General features: G+C 40.4%; 1 protein-coding gene across 5 annotated transcripts in view; it reads left to right on the top strand.

Moving 5' to 3' along the window:
• LOC117392115 (protein PHTF2-like) overlaps window positions 1–25428 on the top strand; it is a 76902-nt gene that overhangs the window by 35626 nt on the left and 15848 nt on the right. For 2 of the 5 annotated variants that reach the window (XM_055231916.1, XM_055231917.1), the window contains exons 3-9: window positions 8827–8883; window positions 9412–9423; window positions 15355–15424; window positions 15775–15933; window positions 16311–16476; window positions 21296–21457; window positions 23089–23317. In XM_055231916.1, coding sequence (XP_055087891.1) covers window positions 8827–8883; window positions 9412–9423; window positions 15355–15424; window positions 15775–15933; window positions 16311–16476; window positions 21296–21457; window positions 23089–23317 — 855 coding nt within the window. The remainder of the gene's footprint in view (window positions 1–8826; window positions 8884–9411; window positions 9424–15354; window positions 15425–15774; window positions 15934–16310; window positions 16477–21295; window positions 21458–23088; window positions 23318–25428) is intronic. The other 3 variants (XM_033990100.2, XM_055231918.1, XM_055231919.1) reach the window with 2 other exon arrangements.

Below are 25428 nucleotides of genomic sequence, written 5' to 3'. Positions count from 1 at the left end.
GGGAGGCGTCCAGGAGGCATCCTGAGCAGATGCCCGAGCCACCTCAGCTGGCTCCTCTCAACGTGTAGGAGCAGCGGTTCTACTCCGAGCTCCTCCCATGTGACTGAGCTCCTCACCCTATCCCTAAGGGTGTACCCAGCCACTCTGCGGAGGAAACCCATTTCGGCGGCTTGTATCCGCGATCTTGTCCTTTCGGTCATTACCCAGAGCTCATGACCATAGGTGAGGGTAGGATAGGGTAGGTAGATTGACCGGTAAATCGAGAGCTTCACCTTCCGGCTCAGCTCCTTCTTCACCACAACGGACCGATACAGCGACTGCATCACTGCAGACGCTGCACCGATCCGCCTGTCAATTTCCCGCTCCATCCTTCCCTCACTCGTGAACAAGACCCCGAGATACTTGAACTCCTCCACTTGGGGCAGAGACTCACCACCCACCCGGAGAGGGCAAACCACCTTTTTCCGGTTGAGAACCATGGCCTCGGATTTAGAGGAGCTGATTCTTATCCCAGCCACTTCACACTCGGCTGCAAACCGCCCCAGTGCAAACCGCCCCAGTGCTTGCTGCAGGTCCTGGCTCGATGAAGCCATCGGGACAACATCATCGGCAAACAACAGAGATGAAATCCTGTGGTTCCCGAACCAGACCCCCTCCGGCCCCTGGCTGCGCCTAGAAATTCTGTCCATAAATATAATGAACAGAACCGGTGACAAAGGGCAGCCCTGGCGGAGTCCAACATGCACCGGGAACAGGTCTGACTTATTGTCAGCAATGCGAACACAGCTCCTGCTCCGGTCATACAGGGACCGGACAGCCCTTAGCAAAGGGCCCGGACCTCATACTCCCGGAGCACCCCCCAAAGGACACCACGAGGGACACGGTCGAATGCCTTCTCCAAATCCACAAAACACATGTGGACTGGTTGGGCATACTCCCATGAACCCTCGAGGACCCGATGGAGAGTATAAAACTGGTCCAGTGTTCCACACTGCTCCTCCTGAATCCGAGGTTCGACTATCGGTCGAATTCTCCTCTTCAGTCACCTGGAGTAGACTTTACCGGGAAGGCTGAGGAGTTTGATTCCCCTGTAATTGGAACACACCCTCTGGTCCCCCTTCTTATACAGAGGGACCACCACCCCGGTCTGCCACTTCAGTGGTACTGTCCCCGACCGAGGAGCTTGCTAACCACCTCGGTGACTTCAGCCAGGGTGATGGACGAGTCCGACTCCGGGTCCAGTCTCTGCTTCCTCCTCGGAAGACATGACGGGGGGATTGAGGAGATCCTCAAAGTATTCCTTCCACCGCCCGACAACATCCCCAGTCAAGGTCAGCAGGTCTCCACCCGCACTGTAAACAGTGTTGGTGAAGCACTGCTTCCCCCTCCTGAGGCGTCTGACGGTTTGCCAGAATTTCTTTGAGGCCATCCGATAGTCCTCCTCCATGGCCTCCCCGAACTCCTCCCAACCCCGAGTTTTTGCCTCTGCAACCGCACAATCCGCGGCACGCTTGGGCCGCCTGTACTCATCGGCTGCCTCAGGAGTCCCACGAGCCAACAAGGCTCGATAGGACTCCTTCTTCAGCTTGATGGCATCCCTTACTTCCGGTGTCCACCACCGCGTTCGGGGTTTGCCGCCACAACAAGCACCACAGACCTTACGACCGGTGGAGAACATGGCCCACTCAGAGTCCATGTCTCCAGCCTCCCCCGGGATCAGGGAGAAGTTCTCCCGGAGGTGTGAGTTGACGACCCCTCTGACAGAAGGCTCTGCCAGGCGTTCCCAACAGACCCTCACAATACGCTTGGATCTGCCAGGTCTGTCCGGCTTCCTCCTCCGCCAGCGGATCCAACTCACCATCAGGTGGTGATCGGTTGACAGCTCAGCCCCTCTCTTCACCCGAGTGTCCAAGACACGCGGTCGGAGATCAGATGACATGACAACAAAGTTGATCATCGACCTCCGACCTAGCGTGTCCTGGTGCCACGTGCACCGATGGACACCCTTGTGCTCGAACATGGTGTTCATTATGGACAAACTGTGACTAGCACAGAAGTCCAATAACAAAACACCACTCGGGTTCAGATCAGGGAGGCCGTTCCTCCCAATCACGCCCCCCCAGGTGTCACTGTCATTACCCACATGGGCGTTGAAGTCCCCCAGGAGAACAACGGAGTCCCCAGTTGGTGCACTGTCTAGTACCCCTCCCAGGGACTCCAAGAAGGCCGGGTACTCTGCACTGCTGTTTGGCCCGTAGGCCGACACAACAGTGAGAGACCTGTCCCCGACCCAAAGGCGCAGGGACGCGACCCTCTCATTCACCGGAGTGAACCCCAACACGAAGCGGCTGAGCTGTGGGGCAATGAGCAAGCCCACACCAGCTCGCCGCCTCTCCCCGCGGGCAACGCCAGAGAAATCCAGCCCCTCTCAAGAAGTTGGGTTCCAGAGCCCAAACTGTGCGTGGAGGCGAGGCCGACTATATCTAGTCGGTAACACTTGACCTCCCGCACAAGCTCAGGCTCCTTCCCCCCAAGCGAGGTGACATTCCATGTCCCCAGAGCTAGTCTCCATGTCCAGAGATCTGGTCGAGGCCCCTGCCTTCGACTGCCGCCCAGATCTTCAAGTACCGGCCCCTTACGGATCCTCTTGCGGGTGGTGGGTCCACATGAGGACAGCCCCACGTCACTCCTTCGGGCTGAGCCCGGCCGGGCCCCATGGGGAAAGGCCCGGCCACCAGGCGCTCGCTGTCGAGCACCCACCCCAGGCCTGGCTCCAGGGTGGGGCCCCGGTAACGCCGGTCCGGGCGACGTAGCTTGCCTTGTTTTTACACTCTTCATAAGGCGCTTCTGAACCGCTCTTCGTCTGACCCGTCGCCCTGGACCTGGTTGCCATGGGTGACCCTACCAGGGGCATGAAGCCCCCGACAAAATAGCTCCCAGGATCATTCGAGCACTCAAACCCCGGTTCAGGGAGGGGCCAAAAGTTAAGTTTTAAAGTCAAAATCAACTATAACCAATTCATGTCTATAAGCACAGCTAAAGCAGGGTTACACTTGAACAGGACTATATATGTAACCAGGATTAAATTTAGGTTATTCATTTGAGTAATGTATTTCTGTTCTGTTTTAGACCTGCTTTAGAACTAACTAAAACTGAAAACAGCCAGTGTACCACAGGTTGGACTTATGCGACATATTGAGAATCATAGCCTGTATTAAATCAATACTTTTGTGTGGTTACTGTAGTCCTCTGTCTGCAGTCTGCTCTGGCCTGTCCTCTGCATCTATGAACCTTATAAGGTGCAGTCTTGTGGAAAATGATTTCATCTTCTTGCTAGTATATTTAGTTTAGTTTTATATTCCCTGTGCTAATTAAAATTTCAATAAATGAATGGAAATGAAAACTTTTTTTTTGTTCACATTGAGCAACAATGTCATTACACCTGTGGGGCTTTGGCAATGTTTGAAAACCAAAATTATCAATGCAAATCCAAATGCATTTACTTATTGCTGTCATGTATTACAATCCAAGTCCTTGATGTCTTGGTCATTTGCAAAGCAAGCCTGTTTAGTTATTACAATTATGATTTGGGGGGTGGGGAATCTAGTTGTGATTAGATTTGCGATTGCTGTTTAAACTGTAGGATTGTGTTCAGAGTGCACTTTATAAACAACCCTACGTTTGAGAGAAGACTCGGATATCAATTGATAAACTAAAACAAGAATCCCATGTATTTCAGAACATTTTTTTTAGAGGTCTAAACTGTATCTACAACAAGATATTTCTATAAAAATCATATTTTCTTTTTTGTAGAGATCATTCTGTTACCTAAATAATTGCAGCCTTTGTAATTTGATAATTGTGCCCATTCAAATACCTTGTACAGATCCAATCTAATGCAAACCCTCAGCCTCACAGCTGTGTTCTGTACTAACTCTAAACAGGTGTGTCTGTTACTGCAGCACAATGGAAATGTTTAACCCAGCTCTCCCTCGAGTTCCTGGCGGCATTTGATTCTTGGTCTTCACTTTTAAACTCTTCTCTGTCTATTTTCCTCCCACTCCTCTCAATTACTCTCCGTGTCTCTCTTCCTCTGTCCCTCTCTGTATTCTTCCCTTTCTTCCCTATCTCTCCATTTCTCCCATGGCTCGATTCCCTCTTTCCCTCTGCTGTTTGTCTCTTCCTTTCTATCTTTCTCTCCCTCTCCCTTGCCACAGCCCTCCCTGTCTTTCTACCTCTCTTCTTCTCTATCTCTTCCCTCCTACAGCCTTTCTTCCCTATCCACTTTTCTCTCACTCCCCTCCCTGTCAGTCAGTCACTCTAGCTCTTTCCCTCCCTCCAAGTCTCTCTCTGTTGTTTATTATTATTTCATGAAGCCTCATTAAAGATACAGATTCCACTGACAGTGAGCTCACACGCTGACCCAGTCTAGCAGCCCCTGTCTAGACTCATACAATACTGCTTGAGAAACAGCAGTTTAATCTACACATTTAACAACAACTTAACAAGACACACATAAATAAATCTCCTCCTCACCCTCTGCGGGTGGTCTCATCCCCTCTTTTCCACACTTGGGACCTCTACTGCAAGCCTGGGAGCTTGAGGGTTCTGCACAGTATCTTTGCTGTTCCTAGTACTGCACTTTTCTGGACTGACTTTTTTTTCCTGGGATCTGCTGCAGCCACTCCTCCAGATTGGAGGTTGCTGCACTGAGTGGTCTGATGACCACTGGCACCACTGATGCCTTCACCTTCCAGGCCTTCTCCAGCTTTTCTTTGAGCCCCTGGTATTTCTCTAGTTTCTCATGTTCCTTTTTCCTTATGTTCCCATCACTCGGCGACGTCTACACAACGGCTTTGCTCTGTTGTTTATCCACCACCACAATGCGTTTGGTTTGCCATCACCATTCTGTCAGTCTTTATCTGACAGACAGGATCCCACAGGATCTTGGCTCCACTACCATTGGAGGTGTTTCTCGCCTTCACCTTGGGGGTTTCCTGTCCGTACTCTGCACAGATGTTTCTTTACACTATGCCCACCACTTGGATATACCACCCCATGTATGCTTTCCCTGCCAGCATCTGTCCTTCAGTCCAGCTTTCTCAAGCCATTGGTAGGATTTCTTGATATCAGCCACTTCAGTAGTTCTTGCAGGGGCTTGTCCTCCCATGATGGTTCCTCCAGCACCTCACAACACAAATATCTAATAAATTTGTATGGAGAGCTGAAAATTTAGTTTTCCGAAATGTTATCAAATTTGGCACAAAATTCCATTGGGTCATCCCAATTAATAAAGCCAATCATACCCATGTCGTTTTTTGAACCGTGTTGCCATGGCAATGCGCCAAAATGCCAATGTTGTCCTAATGGGTAACCTCCCAATTTTTCCGACGTTATCATAATGGGAAAATTTCCTAATTTTCGTACATTTCAAAGTCTTATAACGACTTATTACCTTCAATGACGAACATAAAATCTGGCACAGTGATTCTTCAGGTCGTTCCCGTCAAAAAAGTCCACGGGGCCAAGTTTGTATTTTGCACAGTGTTGCCATGGCGATGACTGGAAAAACCCATGTTTTTGCATTATGTGCATCAGTGCTTCCAATGTCTTTTGACTTTGTTATGATGACAAGTGCAGCCCAACGCCGCAATGAAACAGGGAGTGCTGAGTCGGCCGAGAGCAAAGCACGGCCCGCACGGCCGTTTCAATTATTCTTTCTGGATTGAGACCACTTGTGACGCCCTGAACATTAATGAAAAGTCAATTTTATTGGATCCAACATTCAAGATTGGTGAAAAATTTTGTTTTTTGAATTTCGTACTTAAAAATATTGAAAAATGACTCTGTTAAGCCCCCTAACAATCCCAATTATTTTTTGACAAAGTTTCTCATCAAAAATAGAAATTTTGCACATATATCTTGCTTGACATACTGATCAAAAAAGCCAATGAGAACATACCTCTATCTGCAACCATGTTACCATGGTAACATAAGAAATGTATCATTCAAATGCATGGGGTTCTGGAGTACTGGACTGGTAAATGGATGCTCTACACTGAACAAGCTATGGCCTAAAATTCCCAAAGTTTCCCAAGAGAAGGAGTTATCCAAAAGTACAATTAAAAAAGATCAAAAATGTCTCTCTGTCACCCTTAAAAAGTCAAAATACATTACGCCAATGGAAGAAGACTCCAAACCTATTTCACCATACTGCCAAAAGGTACAATGAAGTGCACAATACTTGTTATTAAAACATTTTCTTTTTTCCTATATTTAACAAAATTACCCCACCCACACATAAAACAACAAAACTACAGGCCAGCTGCAAAAAACAAAAACAAAAAACACAACCCTAAATAAGGCATACATGTGATAGTAATAAGATGAAACTTCTCAGGACAATAGCCCATGTCATAACAAGTTAAAAATTCTATTATGATCCCATCCTAATCCCAACAGGAAGTTGGCCATATTGGGCGGAACCCCAGTTTTGCAAAATTGTACTTCTCTTACTTTTCATATCTCCACCTTGGCATTTCTTCCAAAAGGCTTGAAAATTGGCCCATTTGCAAATAAACGTGTGTAGTAGCGGTGGCTCACTGCGAGCTCCTCCCGTGTGACTGAGCTCCTCACCCTATCTCTAAGGGAACGCCCAGCTACCCTGCGGAGGAAACCCATTTCGGCCTCTTGTATCCGCGATCTCCTTTCGGTCATTACCCAGAGCTCATCACCATAGGTGAGGGTAGGAACATAGATTGACTGGTGAATCGAGAGCTTAGCCCTTCGACTCAGCTCCTTCTTTACCACAACCGATCAATACAGCGACCTAATCATTGCAGACGCTGCACCGATCCGCCTGTCAATCTCACACGCCATCCTTCCCTCACTCGTGAACAAGACCCCGAGATACTTGAATTCCTCCACTTGAGGCAGAGACTCACCACCCACCTGGAGAGGGCAAGCCACCTTTTTCTGGTCAAGAACAATGGCCTCAGATTTGGAGGAGCTGATTCTCATCCCAGCCGTTTCACACTTGGCTGCAAACCGCCCCAGTGCCTGCTGCAGGTCCTGGCTCGATGAAGTCATTTGGAAAACATCATCTGCAAACAGCAGAGATAAGATCCTGTGGTTCCCAGACCAGACCCCCTCCAGCCCCTGGCTGCGCCTAGAAATTTTGTCCATAAATGTATTGAACAGAAGCGGTGACAAAGGGCAGCACTGGCGGACTCCAACATGCACTGGGAACAGGTCTGACTTACTACTGGCAATGCCAACACAGCTCCTGCTCCCCTCATACAGGGAAAGGGCCCCAGACCTCATACTCCTGGAGCACCCCCCAAAGGACACCATGAGGGACACGGTCAAATGCCTTCTCCAGATTCACCAAACATGTGCACTGGTTGGGCAAACTCCCATGAACCCTCGAGGACCCGATGGAGAGTATAGAGCTGGTCCAACTGTCAGCAAGAACTTTGATAATGATATCCATCTTCATTTAAAAATGTGTAAGCTTGCACTTCTCTGTAATAACTTATGCATAACGTAGGTATGTTCAAATTAACTTGCATTACAAACTGCATAGAAGACTCAGCTAAAATGTTAAATATGCACTATGAATTTTTTTTGTTTTTCTCCATGTTGACTTTAAATACATCTGGTTTGCAGTTATTCAATTATAGCTGTTTCATTGCTAAAAAAAAAAATACCTGGGAAAACATCACCTCTCCACCGATCTCACCTGTAACTTGGTCTGGTTTTGTTTGGGTCTTTTTAATGGAGAGGTCAAGAGCCAATTCTCTGAGCTGACTTCAGAGACATTGGAAGATGAAACTGCAAGTGCTTTGTGTTCAGAGGCAATGATTTAATGTCTGTCTGGTTTATACCAAGGAGGTTAATATTGAAAGTCCTTTTTTATGAATTTTTAATGAGAAAATTCTGGTGGATCAATATAAGGAAAAGTATGACTGATGTTTTGGTCATATTTCTCTGCTCTACTTTTTACATTAAAAGCCTTGTACCAGATTGTCTTGCCTGAGTATATATTGTGTAGGCAGCTCTTAAAGACAAAATAAGTCCACTGCGTGTTGTCTGCATCTACTTATAAAATGTTTTATTGTGAGAAAATCAGGAAGTGCGTAATTAGCATGGTAGTTGTAAGCTTTATTGAGACGGCAAAACTCCAGTCTGGTCTGTGAAAGTTGGAAAAAGTGCTTATAAATTTGTGGTGAATAGTTAAGATGTCTGTGTAGACCCTCAGTCATCCATAGCAAACAACAAAGCTTAAATCTGTCAACTGGACAAATCATTGTAGGAGTGAACGTGTTTCGCTGCTCATCCAAGTCGTTTCTTCCAGAACTGAGGAAGACCAGAACTGAAGAAGCGGCTTGGATGAGCAGCGAAACGTCTTCACTCCTGCAACGATTTGTCCAGTTGACAGATTTAAACTTCATCAGTTTTTTCTAGGAGTACCATCATTTTTGTCTAGGTCTGTTTCATAGGTTTATTTGTTAAGTATTTCTGTTGAAGCATGGTTGAAAAACAAAGTCTGACTTTCATTGGTTAAATTTAATAGAATTTTAATTTATTATTACTTTTGTCAGATTCAAGTTATTTCTATGACCATTGTGAGTTTTTCTTTCATCAACCAAAAGGTACCAACAATTTTGTCCACGTGTGTAAGTCACACCCCGGACAAACAAGTGCAACTTATAGTCCGGAAAATATGTTTTTTGTTTTAGGTTTTTCACATTTTTAAAACTGTAAAATTCAGGTACAGTGCATTATAGATGATCTCTAACCCAATGTTTTGTTTTTTCTCCTCAGATTGGTGCTTATGACCAGCAGATATGGGAGAAGTCAGTGGAGCAGCGAGAAATAAAGGTATGACACTTCAAACCTGTTTTATTTTTATACATTTTCCACCATCTTCATATTTTTCATTTGAGTTTTCCTTTATGATTACATCTTCTCTCTTCTGATATATTTTCAAGTCTTATCTTTTTCAGCATTATTATTATTTGTAGGGATGCACCTCTACAGCTCTTCTGATAGCTGTTTCGATAAATATTGAAGTAGCTGCCAATAACCGATATTAACCCTTACTTAAGTAACCACAGAACACATTTGTTTGAATACAAATTCAATTGCAAGACTTTCTGGATCAACTACACCAACTTACATACATTTTTATGGCTAACCAGAATATTGACTGAACAGATATTTGGAAGTCGATACCCGATCCAGCAAAATTTTCTTATAATGGTGTCGATGTCCTATACTAGGATTAGAGTGGTGCATTCCTAATCATTTGTTTTTGTTCCCTTAACTTTTTCCTTTCTGCCTCCTTCCTTTCTTCGGTTACCATTTTCTCTCCATTTCATCACTTCTTCCATCTCTGTCCTCTTAAAGTTTATTTCGCTGGTGAGTACTTGTGATGTTAACTGTGCATGTCTGCTCACACCGGGAGTAGCTTGGACTCCCTGATGTCAAAAATAACAAACAATTCAGCTTGATATCATTTGTGTTTATATATCACTAGAAGTGAGATTAAGCTAAATGCCTGGTTTATTTTGGCAATCCCGGAAAGTCTCATTGAGATTACTAATCTCATTAGTTTTGCTGTATCTTCTCAAATTAACATGTGAGAAGATACAGCAAAAGGTTTTACAGCAACATAGAGATGGAATTTTGATTTGCCTTAAAGGACCTTTAGTATGCTATTTTTTGATCTATGTTATAATGTTGTTTCCTCGTCAAAAAATCCTGCATATTTTGGCTGAGTTCTCTCTAAAAGAAAACACTCTGTTCCACCTTGTGATGTATATTCACCTTCACTAGAATCAGGTGGATGATTTCAGTTTTAGAATTGCAATACCCTACTGAACTAAAGGTAAAAGGAAGCTGTTAACTTTAAAATTACTACTGCATGACATCACAAACAGAGCATTTGGAGCTTTGGAGATGTATATATAGTTCTGGGTTCTTAAATGTTTCAAATCTCTCCCAGACTCTCCCAGACTGCCTTTATTGCCCAAAAGTGAAGTGTAAACAGAGCAGACAGAGGTGCAGTAGCAGTAGTTTAACAGTGTGTGAAGTTAACCCTTTTTAGGAAGTGGAACAGGGTTAAATTTATCTACAAGGCTAAACACAAACTCTGCACACTTCTTTATAGATCTGTGTTCATTACAAAGTGGTGCAGCAAGCGCCATCTGCTGGAGAATACAGGAAATGGTAGTTAAATAGTCCAAGGAAGGTGTTCTGATTTTGAAAACAATTTTAATCTGTTCATTATTATTGCTTATATTATAGCTGGTGTAGACCATTTTTTATTCTATTAATACTTTGCCATGACATCATGCTAGGGGTGTTCTACATGTACATCTACAGTGGAATGTCCAGTAGTTACCATGAAGATACAATGCACAGATTAGCAACAGCTGTTAAAAAAGTTTTTAAGATCTAACTCTGAAAACTCAAGAAAAAATACAAAATTGATTTCAATGGCACATTTTCAGCTTATGATCAGTATGTGTGTTCATGGTTGTGCTTAGGATCAACAAAAAGGTGAGCTTGAGCTGAAACTGTTAGATAATGCTAGTGACTGTAATTTCACATGAGAGACTTGTTTAACAGCATAATTCAGCTCACCTATTATAGTTCCTACTAAGTCAGCTCTTTCTGCTCAGATTGTGTTAAAAGCCCCACAGAGCTGTAGTTGGCATCACACCCCCAGAGAATGTTTAAGGGAAAAATATCAATTGAAATTTAAAACTATTTTCTTGGAAACAAATTGTTGTTGTTTTTTTGTTGTTTTTTTGAGAGATTGTACAATTAAGTATTATTAGGTCTATTGCAGTTTCAACCTAGCATTCAATGAAATAAAAGTCCCAAACAAGCAGCCATTCAGTGAAAAGTTTAAAGATTTAATTACACTTTGATCAAAGGGGACAGTGCATACATGAAGAGGTTCCTGTCTGCACTGCCCAACTCTAAGATGTTACAGAGACACTTTATGCTGTAAAAAGAAAGAAGCTGATTGGTAAAACACTAAATCTTGCTATTCTGTTTAGTGTTATAACTAACTAAGACATTCAGTACCTTTCATTGTTACAAAGTACATGAATAATATAAAGAAATAATTATATTACAATTTTTCAGTATGAATGTTAGATGCTGAATAATCTTAAAGAAGGGGTTTTATGCTAAATCTTTTTTTATTTATTTATTTATTTTTTGTGTTGGAGTGTTTTAGCGATCTCTCCCGGGCTGTAAGATTCTGTCCAATGCTCCAAATGTCCAATGTCCAAACCTGCAAGCCTACGTCCCCCAAGCTCTCACATGATCATTCTCCATAAATATACAAAAACAAGATACAGAACTGTACACAACAACTTGACAAACCTAATGCAATGTGCAGTAGTTTCATTAGCAGGATGCACACTGTGTTGTGATAGCGCTCTGAATTTGACACAGAGAGCACAGGGAGGTGCTCCATGTTAATGTGTTTTGAAAATGCTGTATTCACCAAAAACAACAAAAGGTAACATGGTAATCTAAATGTGCTATGTGTTAGCAGTTAATACCCCATAGAAGTAAAATAAAATTAATTGTATACACATTTTCTTATGCATTTAATTCTCCAAAAATGGTAAATTAAAATGTAAATCTATTTTGGTTCAAAAAATGCAAAATTACCTAAACTACAACTGACAGCAGCTCTACACAAAAGTTCAATTTAAGATCCTTATATTTAGATTTAGTTTTGTTTTTTCTCTATAAATCTACAGTAAAGCAAAGTTTATGCAGATTGTATACTGTCATTTGCTGTTAACCAATATATTGTTGCACCTAATAGTAGGTTATCCCATCTAAAAGTAGCATGGAGATAAGGAAGGGAAGGATAGAGGGAGAGAAAACAACATGGATAGATAGAAAGATAGAGTGAAAGTGAGGAGGAAAAAAGAAAGATGGTGAGAAAGAGATATTGTTAAAGAGGGATATAGCTAGAGAGATGATGAGAGGTAGAGAGAGGTAAAGATATACAAACGGTGAGAAAGGGTTGGGGTGGATAGAGAGAAAGGAGAGTGAGGGAGGATACAAATAGATAGAAACAGAATGTGATAGATAGAAACAGAATGTGACAGAAAAATAAGGAGGGAAAATGTACAATCATCGACTCTCTCTCTCTCTTCATATCTGCATCAGAACTTAACTGTAACTAGCCCCAATATCGATCCACAGCTTTTAAGCAAATACAAATGCTACTGCCTGTCTTTCCTCTTACACCTCAGGCGATCAAATTAACGTGTTGGCTCTGCTCTAAGAGATAAGAGCAACTATAAAACTTCACTATGAGAGATAGCAGAGACCATAAATGACTGTAGGCAAATACATCTGTCCTACAAGTGTTTGATACAGTGTGGGAACAACTGATAAGGACTGGACAATGCTAAAATTAGTTATTGGTGCTTTTCAGATTCTAGAATGATATGACGTCATACTCCCTGATAGAGGCAAGGGCAAAATCAGCATTTTAAGAATATTAATTTAAGCTGCTCCATCTGTATTCAATATTATGGGCCTATGATATCAGATGTCATCTGAAACCCAGCAGTGGAGCTCAACAGTGACTGCCCGTTCCGGAACAAAATTTCCCCAAATTTGCCCATTCCGGAACAAAATTTCCCATTCCCATTTTTCTCACAGACTTTCCGAAAAAAAAAATTATATTAAAAGTTTAAAATCTTTTTAAACAGCCTTTTTGGATTTAAAACAACTGTGTTATGGATAGGAATGGGACGATATACGATAATATTGTTAAACGCAATAAAAAGGCAATTAATTGTTTGTGGCTTTTTTTTATATTCGCGATCATTGCACACAATTATAATCGCCTTTACGGCACCAGACTGCCTCATGTTTCCGTTTTCAATACAATGTTTAGATGTTAGTTCTGGTGTTTGTCCACAAGGGGGCCCTCTATCATAGCAATGAAACTTGTTAGCTTCTGTGCCTTTTCCGAATTGGGGATGGTTCTTCATTGCCGTTAGTCATCATCATAGCTAATGGGCAGTGGATCTGGACTTTGATGACATATCCTCCACTCAAGAAGGTGAAGTCTGATGTGTGGAATTATTATGGATTGGAAGACCAACAAGATGAGCCATCAATCTGCAGAGCCTGCTAGGTTAGCGCTAGCTGAACAGCATTTTGCACAACTGATTGCACAGCTTGCTAGCAGCGGGACACGGTTTTTCAATAATCATAAATTAATCTGTTAATTAATACCTATAACCTCATAGGACCTGGTGTCTACGTATGTGGACAACACATTTTGGGTTGTATAGGCCACATTACATTTTTTTTCCCTCTACAAGGTTCTGATGTCCACATATGAGGACATTATACTGCTTTGGTTTAATAATTATCATGATAATTTGCGATTATTTTGGTCACAATAATCGTGAGTCTAAATTTTAATATCGTTCCATCCCTAGTTATGGATTTTACTTAGCACATAGCTGGTTAGCCTCCACGATACCTTTGAACTCGTAATATTTATATAATAATTTTGTTTTGCTTCCAGAACCTGAGCGGGCTATCACTGTAGAGCTCCATAGTTGTGAGATTAGTTAAATTAAACTAAATTGCAATGAATTATATATATATATATATATATATATATATATATATATATATATATATATATATATATATATATATATATATATATATATATATATATATATATATATATATATATATATAAATTACAGGGATAGCTTTTGATAATAGGAACTAGATCAGTCATCAATGGTTTGAATGCAAAACTGACATCTAAGAGTAGTTTAGTAAGCTTAACTAATAACAGAAACTCTTTACTGTAAATAACTAGGGTGTATTGTTTCAGTGTAGTTGCCTTCTCCCAAAAATATATAAGGTAGTGACTTACAAAACCCTGTCAGAACTGAAGAAGATCTCTTAGATGAGTGCCGAAACATATTCACTTTTAAAAACATTTGTCCAGCTGACAGAATAAAATTTTCTTCAATTTTATTTGTTGAAATCTACTGATGGATTACACAGGAATTATGTGCTAAAATATGTATTTTTAAATGTGAAAAATAACTTTTGAAAATACCATTTAGCTGCCCTTCCATTTGGTTTTGTGCATTCATTCAGCTGGAGGGTTGTACTTGAATTTCTTGTTACCGTGGGTTTATATTGTCTCAAACTGGTCCCCAGTCACTCACACGTACAGTGAAGAGGAGAAGTGGACGTTTAAAAACTTTTATCCAATCCAAGTTTGGAAATGTTGTACTTTGTAAAATGTGCTATACAAAGTGCTGCAAATAATAGCAGTATAAAACATTTAGCTCCAAACTGAATTGCAGAATTACATTTCAGATAAATTGAACCAATGAAATCAATATATTAGATAGATAAAATAAAAACTCATAATCTACACAATAATGTGAAGTTTCAATGCTATAAAAAGCCATAAGGCAACAATACAGAGATTTAGACAGTGGGTCAGCAAGTTGTTGGTTTGAATCATTTTATACTGTTGTGTCCTTGGGAAAGACAGTTCACCGCACATTGGCAGCCATCAGTTCAGTTTCCATCAGTTAGCTTCAGGGTAGTTATTAATGGTCACGATTTAACAGATATAACAAGTGAAACATTTTAGACATTTCAAAGTTTGGGGGCCATTTATTTTCTCTGAAAGGAGGAAGAAGGTATTCAAAGCATTAACTGTACAGTGCAAGTTTTACAATTGAATACGGGAATGTTCACAGCTGCCACATTTTGTCACAAAGTACTGCTTTTAGACCTTACTGTAATCATTAACTGGACAATGCTTTTTGAGCTTGAAAACTATGAATCACCATGAAAGATTGCATTGACAAATATACAGATTTACAAGAAATAATATAAAAAATGCATAATTACCCAGTTGAACAGGATTTTGCCCTGTGTCTGTACATTGTGAAGATATGAAAGACCCAAACTAGCATTGTGTTTGTGTGAACCTCATTGCAGTTTACACGAAATCGTTGTGTTTTTGATGTGTTTTAACTCACGAGAAACATCTAATAATGAATTTACCATAGACTTTTTAATAATGAGTGCTATTGTGGAGCATTGCATGATAATAAAACTAAAGAGTTATGTAAAAAAGTTTACAGGCACCTGAAAACTTTGTATTGTGTAGCTCCAATGTCATGTTTTCCTCTATTACAGTATTGCTTGTCAATTGGTCTGATTATGCAACCTCTTTGGCCTCTGACCTCCAGTTAAGTGTGAAGTAATGTGTGTAGTTTTGACTCTGTGCTCTGACGCCCCCTGCAGGGCTTAAGGAACAAGCCAAAGAAGACTGGTCATGTGAAGCCAGACCTCATCGATGTGGACCTGGTCCGAGGTAAGAAGCTCCTCATAAGATTATAGCAGTCACATGAGAATAAACAGAAGCTGCTCTCAACCTTCCAAGTCAGAGGTAAATTTTTGCGTGATTTAAGATCATTAACTTTTTCTCAGTTAAAAATCTTTCAGTTGTTTTTAAAACAGCTTTTTTAGCTTAAGCCATTCTTGTGCATGCTCGCTTGGAGGAACACTGGCCATACCTAGCACACAAGGTTAGACTAGAGGCACTGAGCTGGGCCTATCCACTTAAACTAGTGGCCATGTACAAACCCAGAGCTTGCCCCCTGTTTTCAGTGTACAAGTGCAGTGTTCTTATTGTGTGTGTGTGTACGCACATGTGTATTTTAGGTTCAGCATTTGCTAAGGCCAAACCCGAGAGCCCCTGGACATCTCTGACCAGGAAAGGCATCGTGCGAGTCGTGTTCTTCCCCTTCTTTTATAAATGGTGGATCCAGGTCACCTCCAGAGGCATCTTCTACTTACTTCTGGGACTGTATCTACTGCAAGGTAATACTGTAAACTATACCAAGTTTGTTAATGTATTGATTTATGCTTCATAAAGGATTTTTACTTTTATTTTGCGTCATTGACTTCTATGGCATTAAAACTGTTTTATGACCTTCTCATCTCATTACAATAGTTTCTCTCGTTAATAATGAGGAAAACCATGTGTATTTTGAGCGATTCATGCATGTTCAAGTTATCATGTTAAATATTTAACATTAGGACCTATTTCTAATGTGGATTGTCAATCAAAACCAGTTGTGTTTGATTTTAGAACAAATGTCCAAACAGAAAATCCACAAATATTGAACCTGATTAAAACATGTCTTTAAAACGCTGGGTCCTTTTGAAAATTTATTTTATCTTTATTCTTTCTCTAGTTGCAGCAGCAGTCTTGTACCTGAGCATCCCTCAGCCCCATGTGATCCCAGCCACTGAGGTGTTTGGGGCCATCTGGCTCATGCTTCTGCTGGGCACCGTGCACTGTCAGATCGTCTCAACCCGGACCCCCAAGCCAGTGTCCAGCAGCGGGGGCAAGAGGCGCAGGTAAAGGGAGAGAGGGAGGGAAAGGGAGATGGAGAACAGAGACGAGAAGCAGAGAGGAAGAGGAAAGTGAAAGAGAGATGGGGGATATTTATGATAGTAATACAGCTGAACAATTTAGAATAAGCCCTTTTAACTGTAAAGATTGTGATACATACGTATATATAGAGAGGTTTTTTACTGTCTTATAAACTTTGAATTGTCATTCAAAGTAATACCTTCCACTTTTAAAGGTAATAGTGCAACAACCTTACTCCCTGGTTTTACAGATGATAAAAATGCTTAATAATTTGGTACAAGAGCCACATACATTTCAGAACATATTTATAGAGATCTAAACTAGAGGGTATATATTATCCAAATACCTAAATCATTTTAGGTTTTAGTTCTGCCATCTTTTAGATTATATTTTTAAATGTGATTAATTGTTCATCCTTAGAGAGAATAGTCTAAATGAGCAAACATGATAATGGGATGAAAAAAAATCTTCTGTGTGTTTTTGTTTTTGGTTTGAATTTGAATTTCTTTGACTGAAACTAAAAAAGCTCATTTATCACAGAGATTTGCTAAGGAAATTCACTTTAAACAAAAAACAAAATCTGTGATACATGATTTTGAGCTTGTAGATGGCTACTGTTTGGTCTGTGGTCCTTTACTTCACTGTGTCTCTGGATTTTAAGGTTTTCAGAATAAATCACATTATGTATATGTATGTATGTATGTATGTATGTATGTGTATGTATGTATGTATGTATGTATGTATGTATGTATGTATGTATGTATGTATGTATGTATGTATGTATGTATGTATGTATGTATGTATGTATGTATGTATGTATGTATGTATGTATGTATGTATGTATGTATGTATGTATGTATGTATGTATGTATGTATGTATGTATGTATATATATATATATATATATATATATATATATATATATATATATATATATATGTGTGTATATATATATTATGTGTATATATATAATGTATATGTATGCTGCTTAATTCCAGTGACCCCCCCATTCCCCACCCACCCATTAAGCTTAAATATAGTGACCATTGACTCTATATAGCAAACGACGAAGTTCAAATCTGTCAACGTAGAAGACGTTTTGCTGCTCATCCAAGCTGCCCCTTCAGTTCTGGTCAGATTGCTGGTGGCCACTGCCGAATATCTATCTGAGGGGAGGGGCTAACCACACTGAAACTGTAAACAGCTATTTTTTTCAGTTTCAGCGGAGACTACCCTATTCAGCCCTTAATGACCCTGCTATTGTTCTCATTGTTCTGGGTCTGAGGATGGAGTTGTAGATGGGGAGAAATTATGTCTCAGGCCCCCATTCCTGTTTAAGGAAGGATTCTCTTTCCTACCAAAAATGGCTTCTTTAACCCCTCTCTCAAACCATTTCTTTTTTCTGGCTAAGATCTGAACTTCACTGTCTTCAAAGGAGTGGTTAGTGGCTTTGAGATGGAGATGCACAGCGGACTGGGGTCCAGAGGAACTCTCCCGCCGGTGTTGGTACATCCTCTTATGGAGTAGCTGTTTAGTTTCTCCAATGTAACGCTCACTGCAGTCTTCACTACACTGAATGGAGTAGACTGCATTACTTTGTTTATGGCTTGGGGTTTTAAAGTATTTGTGGGTTTGAAAAAGACAGGGATCTCATACTGTCTGAAAATTCTCTGAAGTCTTTCAGACACACCCGCAGTGTAAGGAATGGTAACACCTCTCCTTCTAGGTTCAGATTCCCTGTTGTCCTGTTTTTTTTAGCTGTCTTAGATCTATTGAAGGCCCATTTTGAATATCCACAAGCAGAGAGGGCTTTCTCCACATGTTGCTCCTCCTTCACTTTTCCCTCTGTGTTTGTGGGCACCACTTGAGCTCTGTGTTGTAGTGTCCGGATCACTCCAAGTTTGTGCTGCAGTGGATGGTGTGAATCAAACAGCAGGTATTGGTCAGTGTGTGTGGGCTTCCTGGAGTCGCCGGTCCTCTCCTATTGTTACTGCACAATCTAAAAAGGCCAGTTTGTTCTCCTTGGCTTCTTCCCGTGTGAACTTGATGTTTGGATCCACAGCATTAATAGTGAAGGAATAGGAAAAGTGAAGGAGGAGTAACATGTGGAGAAAGCCCTGAAATCTGGCCAGAACTGAAGAAGCGGCTTGGATGAGCACCGAAACGTCTTGACTCCTACAACAATTTGTCCAGTTAACAGATTTGAACTTCGTCGTTTGCTATGGATCAGACCTGGACGACTGAGGGTCTACACAGACAATGACTCTATAGTATTTAAAATACAGGGTATGGAGGGAATAATAATACATAATGAATGCTATTGTATACTTAGTATATAAGTATATATAATATATATATATCTGTTTTGGCCTAAATCTTAACTCTTGCTTTTAAACATATAAAATCAACAGAGAAGTTGTCTTGAATCAAAAAGTGGTTTATTGAATCAATTGTGCCCACAGTCATCAAAGACCTGTTGTCCTTAATAGTGTCATCTCACTCACAGCTGACAAATGAACATACATACAGTGTATTTATACTATCAAAACAATCATAGCCATTTAGTCTAGTCCAAGTGGCTGGGGGCCGCTGGACGCACAAACAAGAGATACACGCATGCATAACAGGAGGTGGTATTACGAAGGTTAGGTCAAAGAGATCCATAACAATTCATAACATAACAAAAGTAAATATTTAGGTAAAGAAAGCCATAACAATTAAATACAACAATCATTGTTCATTGTTTTCATTATATATATATTTTCTTCAGTACACTAAACAAAATGATCAGATTTTTTTGTGAATTAATTGTTCTATTACAAACATTAAACACCAAATTCAACACATTATTTTCTAAAAAAGTAATTGCAGTTTCACACATACAGTGGTCCCACACTATATCGGGGTTCACCTTTCGCAGCCTCACTATTTCTCAGATTTTTTTACTGCAATTTTGCATGCTTTTTTTTTTTTTTTTTTTTTTTACAGCATATGACCGCGCATTATGTTCTGTGTCTTGATTGGCTAAGGGAATGTAGACCATTGTCAATCAATTTCCTCTGTACCGTGTCTCCTGTACAGTACAGAATGTGTTCAGCTTGTCAAATTTACATAAATGTTCGATCACTAGCAGTGTGACTCAGTGCTGTATGTTTGCAAGTTTTCTTCCTGACAAAACCCACAATGTCAATGAAATGTTATGCACCGACAAATTTCAGAAATGCTTTGGCTTTAAGTGTTTCTCTGCATGAAGAGGCTGCCTCTGCAGATACCACTGGAGCAGAGGCACGTGAACAACAAATTTAAAGTGATTATCGAGGAAGGGGGATATAACGTTTGAACAAGGTTTGAACTTTGAGAGTGTTTAGACAAGAGAAAAACGTGCAGGTTATTTTTAGAACGTAACCCCCGCGATAAATGAGGGACCACTGTATTTTTTATTTTTGTATTTTAAGATTTAAATGGTATGTTAGATCATATTATTACATTAATGTCTGTTATTACATTTCTAAATTCAACCCGTGTCAGTTAATTATCTATATTATTTGGACAATAATTTAAAAACATTTCTTCAGTTAATAAATGTATTTACACTATATTTTAAATACAATTAAATGTATTTTTTTGTAAATATTCCATTGAATAATCTGCTTTCTTTTTTCCAAATTAGCCTTAGTATCTCTTCAAATTTCAATCAAAATCACTAAACCCATATCTTTACATAGTTACCATTAAATAGTCCTATTTGATGATGATCTGATTAATTTCAAGTGATCCTCTATCATTGGACTTGGGCGTAGCTATACCGTTACCATTACGATTGATTTTATATGGACATTATTCAAAGTGCATTATGTGACTTTTCTTATGGAGGGCCTACTGCCTGCTTGTCTCATGAAAATGTTATTGCTTTGCCTATAATGTTCCACATTATGGCATTAAATGTATCTATTTTTTATTTAATCAATTACAGGCATTGGCAATGTCAAAGAAATACTTATCACCATGGAGATTACCAAAAGCCAATATTATGCTATTTTCTGATCAATGTTATAATGTTGTTTTCTCATCAAAGACATGCCTCTAGTTTTATAGCAAAAGACAAAGTTTAGAACTGAAGAAGTGGCTTGGATGAGCAGCAAAATGTTTTCACTCTTACAACGGTTTGTCTAGTTGACAAATTTAAACTTCATCTTTTGCTATGGATCAGACCTGAGGGATTGCACAGACATGCTTGTAGTTTTGTTTTGTTTCTTTCATACATGTTTAATACAAATCCTGCATATTTCGACTGAGTTCTTCTCTTAAATATAAAACATTCCATCTTGCGATGTCATGTGATAATACAGGAAGTGCTCCACAGGAAGTCTTTTTAAACTCCATACACTTTCACTAGAATCATTTGGATAATTACAGCACAGGAAATGCTAATCACTACCGGACAAAGATAAAAGTTAATGTTAACTTGAAAAGTACCACTTCATGACATCACAAGGTGGAATTTCAGCTTTGGAGTCAGCCGAATAATACAGGATTACTCAAACATGGGTGTGTGAATGAAACAAAACACAACTCTGGGTATGGTTTTGATGAGGTAACAACATTATAACATTACTTAAAGCTCACAAGAGCCAATTTTGTGTACTATAGGGCCTTTAATGACACACTGTGGAACCTTCCAAGCAAAACAACATCTCCATAGAGAATATATAGTTATAGACCCTCCATCTGAAATCTTACATAATGTCCCTCTCTGTGTCTGTCTAAGCTTGTGTGCTCCTCTTGTATTCTCTTTACAATGAAGGAAATTGAGGAAGGCCTCTCAGATGGAGGTGCATAGGGAAGGCGATGGGTCTAGCACTACCGATAACACACAGGAGGGGGCGCCACACTCGCACTCCCCCGGCACTGCGTTCAGCTTGGGCTCTCTCTTCCACGATTTCTGGCATGATATCTGTAAAGCTGGGTGTGTATTTTTGTTTCCTTTTCTAGAGATAATCTAAAGATAATCATCATGGACAAAGATAAGGTTGGGGCTCAGTTTCAGAAGACAAAAATATGTATTAAAAAAAAGAGGAAGTACCGTCATATTAAAATGATAATATGAATGCACATTTTATGTATTTTGAGAAAGCACAAAACTGATCCCTGATTTCATCTTTTTGAAATTGTGTCCTTTGAAGCTGCAACCTCTTGTCACACTTTTACAGCTGAAACTATTTCCAAACAGAATATAAGATGTAGCATTTGTGATGTTATGTGAATGTTATGTTAGTATATCTAACATTTTATTGGAGACATTTTTATTCTGAAGAAACATTGTGTTAAATATTTCTTAAGAAATAAAATACAAATGCAGGTTATTGGTGCATTCTTGGGTTTCAGGCAAGGGTGTGACACAGAGATTTTGCAGCTTTTGAGTGTCATCTTTAGCACAATAATAAATGCATGAGATACAAATGCGCTTTTTAGGCTGTCTTTACTTATCATGACTGGTCTGAGTAAGATCCAGACTTTAGGGACCTGCACTTAACTTTCAACTTACTATACAACTGTTTTTTACTTCTAAAATTTACTCTTTTATTATTATTATTATTCATACATTTTCACATTTAACTTTGGGGTCCCCATGCAGGTCTATGCATTTAAGTTAAAAATGTCCTTGTGGGAACCCTGTGAATTTGATATAAACCTGCATTCTAGACCAGGAAAACAGGAGAGCTGCATGTTTCCATAAGCTTCATTGTGAATGCATAGTGTTTATAGACCCACTGCAAAAAGAAGGTAACTACATTAGTTAAAATGACTTGAATTCAGAAATGTAATCTTAAATTGAGCAGTTTTGATTAGCTTTGATAGATATACTTGTGGACACAGATCATTTGTCATATTGCCTCAAGATGTTTGTCTTGTTTCAATGCATTCAGTATTATTTCAACTTGAGGTCAGAAAGTCATACTTAATCTATTGGCACTATGATTTTATTTGCTTCAAGCTAAATTAACTAGAAACTAGGAATGGGCAATATGACAATGCAAAATCGAATTGATCTAAAAGTGATCTGAATCCTAAGCCTCTCCTAGGCTCAGATGGTCATTGTGATTCAGTGCTTCTGTTAAATGCAGACACTTTTTCCCACCCACTGCTCCTATTGGCCAGCCTCCTTCATGCTCTGATTTAGCCACTTACAGTGAAGTATGAACTCTCAAAAGCAGTATATGGCTTGAATTTTCTTTCATAGAAAGATAGTAACTACATGGATCTTGTATTTAACTGTATGATTATTCTTTGCCATATTGTCAAAGAGAAATAATCTAGGTCAGACACACAGTTGAATCTAATCTGGTCAAAAATGTTCTGAATTTAAGTCATTTTAACCCATGCTAAATATTCCCTTTTGCAGTGTATGTACCTGTCCCTAATCTGAAGCCTTAAATCCTTCACTGGATTCTTAACATTGTGTTCTCTTCACTCTCCCTCTGTACAAATCTGTTTTTCTCACCTGCTCCTCCTCTGTCTGTTTCTGTCTTTTTTTTCCTCCTCATTTCTTCCTTTCTTCCTTTTCCTCTTCTCTCCTTTCTTCCTTCACCTCTTTAGATCTAAGAAGTCTAAGCTCTCCATCGACAAGTCCACAGAGACAGACAATGGTTACGTGTCATTGGACGGCAGGGTGACCAATCGGAGCAGTGAGGAGGGACTTCAGCTGCCAGAGCCAGCCTGTGATTCACTACTGAGGGCCGAGGAGGCGTGCTGGAACCCGCACAGCCCACCCACTCACACCCACACGCCACGTAGCAACGGACTCACGCTGCCCACTGCCAACAAGGTAAACTCAATCACCAAATATTGTAGTAAGTATTGTATTGTAAGTTCTAGTTGTGTTTTTATTTTAGCTTCTCTGTCAAAACTGTGTCTAGGTTCAAGTCTCCAATTCTTTGACTGAAAATTACAGTTCAACTTTTGAGTTTGGACTGATTATATTATACCTTGATTACTATTCATTTTCATGCATGTATCTCAAAATATTTTTTTTTAACATTAAATAAAAAAAAATTGCTATAGCATGAGTTTGCTCCCTCTACTGAGGCTTCAGTCATTATACTGTATCTGTTTATTCTGATCTGTTATGGATTTTAAAATATGGATTAATACTTGTACAGCCCCAGTTCCAATGAAGTTGGGACGCTGCGCCTTAAAAACTTAAATACAGAATACAATGATTTGCAAATCCTTTTCAACCTATATTGAACTGAATAAACTACAATGACATGATATGTAGTAATGACCTAAAGGACAAGATCGCGGATACAAGCGGCCGAAATGGGCTTCCTCCACAGTTTGGCTGGGCCCTCCCTTAGAGATAGGGTGAGGAGCTCAGTCACACAGGAGGAACTCAGGAGTAGAGCCGCTGCTCCTACACGTCGAGAGGAGCCAGCCAAAGTGGCTTGGGCAGTGGCTTGGGCATCTGCTCACGATGCCTCTTGGACGCCTCCCTAGGGAGGTGTTCCAGGCATGTCCCACCGGGAGGAGGCCCTGGGGCAGACCCAGAACACGCTGGAAGGACTATGTCTCTCAGCTGGCCTGGGAACGCCTTGGGATCCCACTGAAGGAGCTGGAGGACATGTCTGGAGTGAGGGAAATCTGGGAATCCCTGCTTAGACTGCTGCCCCCGCGACCGGCTCCAGATGAGCGGAAGAATATGGATGGATGGATGGACATGATATTTAATTTTATATGATAAACTTTATTGTTTTTATGCAAATATTCACAAATTAGGCCCGAGCCCCTACAGGGTGTAGAGCCTATTGCTTCCGCAACAATGACTGTATGGGTGAAGCATGGTTGCAGCCTGTTTTCATGAAGTTGACTCCAGACTCCAGTAGACTCCAGTATCATAGCAACCCATGCCGTAGGCATGGGATATGCATATTTGTTCTCGCTAGCATGTCAATGGGAGTCAATGGGGCGACAACGTCATTCGCCATTGACCCCATAGTGACGTGGGGAAAGTCGAGAGCTTTTCAAAAGATGTATATGTCATTCTAATGTTTAGAGGCTTTCAAAAGATGTATAATATATCATTCTAATGTTGATATATTGTTTTTGCTAAAAATATTATTATTAGGCCCGAGCCCCTGAGCGCAATGATGAGTGCATGGGCGAAGCTTCGTGTGTAACTTCGTGCCCCTGTCACCCCCTGCCCTGACTCCAGAATCCTAGCAACCCATGCCGTAGGCTTGGGATATGCATATCTGTTCTTCCACGGTGACGTGGGGAAATTCGGGAGCTTTCAAAAAACGTATAATATGTCATGCTAATGTTATCGGATATATTGTTTTTGCTAAAAATATTATTTTTATTAGGCCCGAGCCTGGGACAATGTCCGCAGCCCGGAATATAGCAAAAATCAAGTAGTAAACACGCCCCGACATAGCAGTGAGTGGTATCAAAAATTAGAACTCAGTGAGCTCTAATTGTGGAATGGAAGACCACGAAATAAAATAACGAAAGACGACTCAGTAGCACCGCCTCAAACTTAGATTTTCATTGGTCCAATGGGAGCACGACCCAGAAAAAAGTCAACGAAAAAATCTGACACTGACATCAAAAAATAGAACATGTCAGGACATGACAAGAATGATATTATGGCCCCACCCTAAAACGTACAGGAAGTCGGCCATATTGGATCAAACCCAGGAATGACAAAAGCACACACCCTCGCATTTAGGACATCTTCTTGCACAGTTTTCATCACAAACACTTCAAATTTGACCAATTCCCTCTAAACCCATGTGCAAATAAAGATTACCAGTTACATTTTGAATATGTCTTTGGGTGTGGTCATGGTGAATTTTCAACAAAATTGCAAATTTTGGAATAAAAAAAAAAATCTCTTTCACACTTTTTTGGTGGGAAAATGGTAATACAGCGTTTATG

The sequence above is a fragment of the Periophthalmus magnuspinnatus genome, chromosome 23 (genome assembly GCF_009829125.3).
Source record: "Periophthalmus magnuspinnatus isolate fPerMag1 chromosome 23, fPerMag1.2.pri, whole genome shotgun sequence".
Taxonomy (NCBI): Eukaryota; Metazoa; Chordata; class Actinopteri; order Gobiiformes; family Gobiidae; genus Periophthalmus; species Periophthalmus magnuspinnatus.
This window is presented reverse-complemented; position numbering and strand designations above follow the sequence as displayed.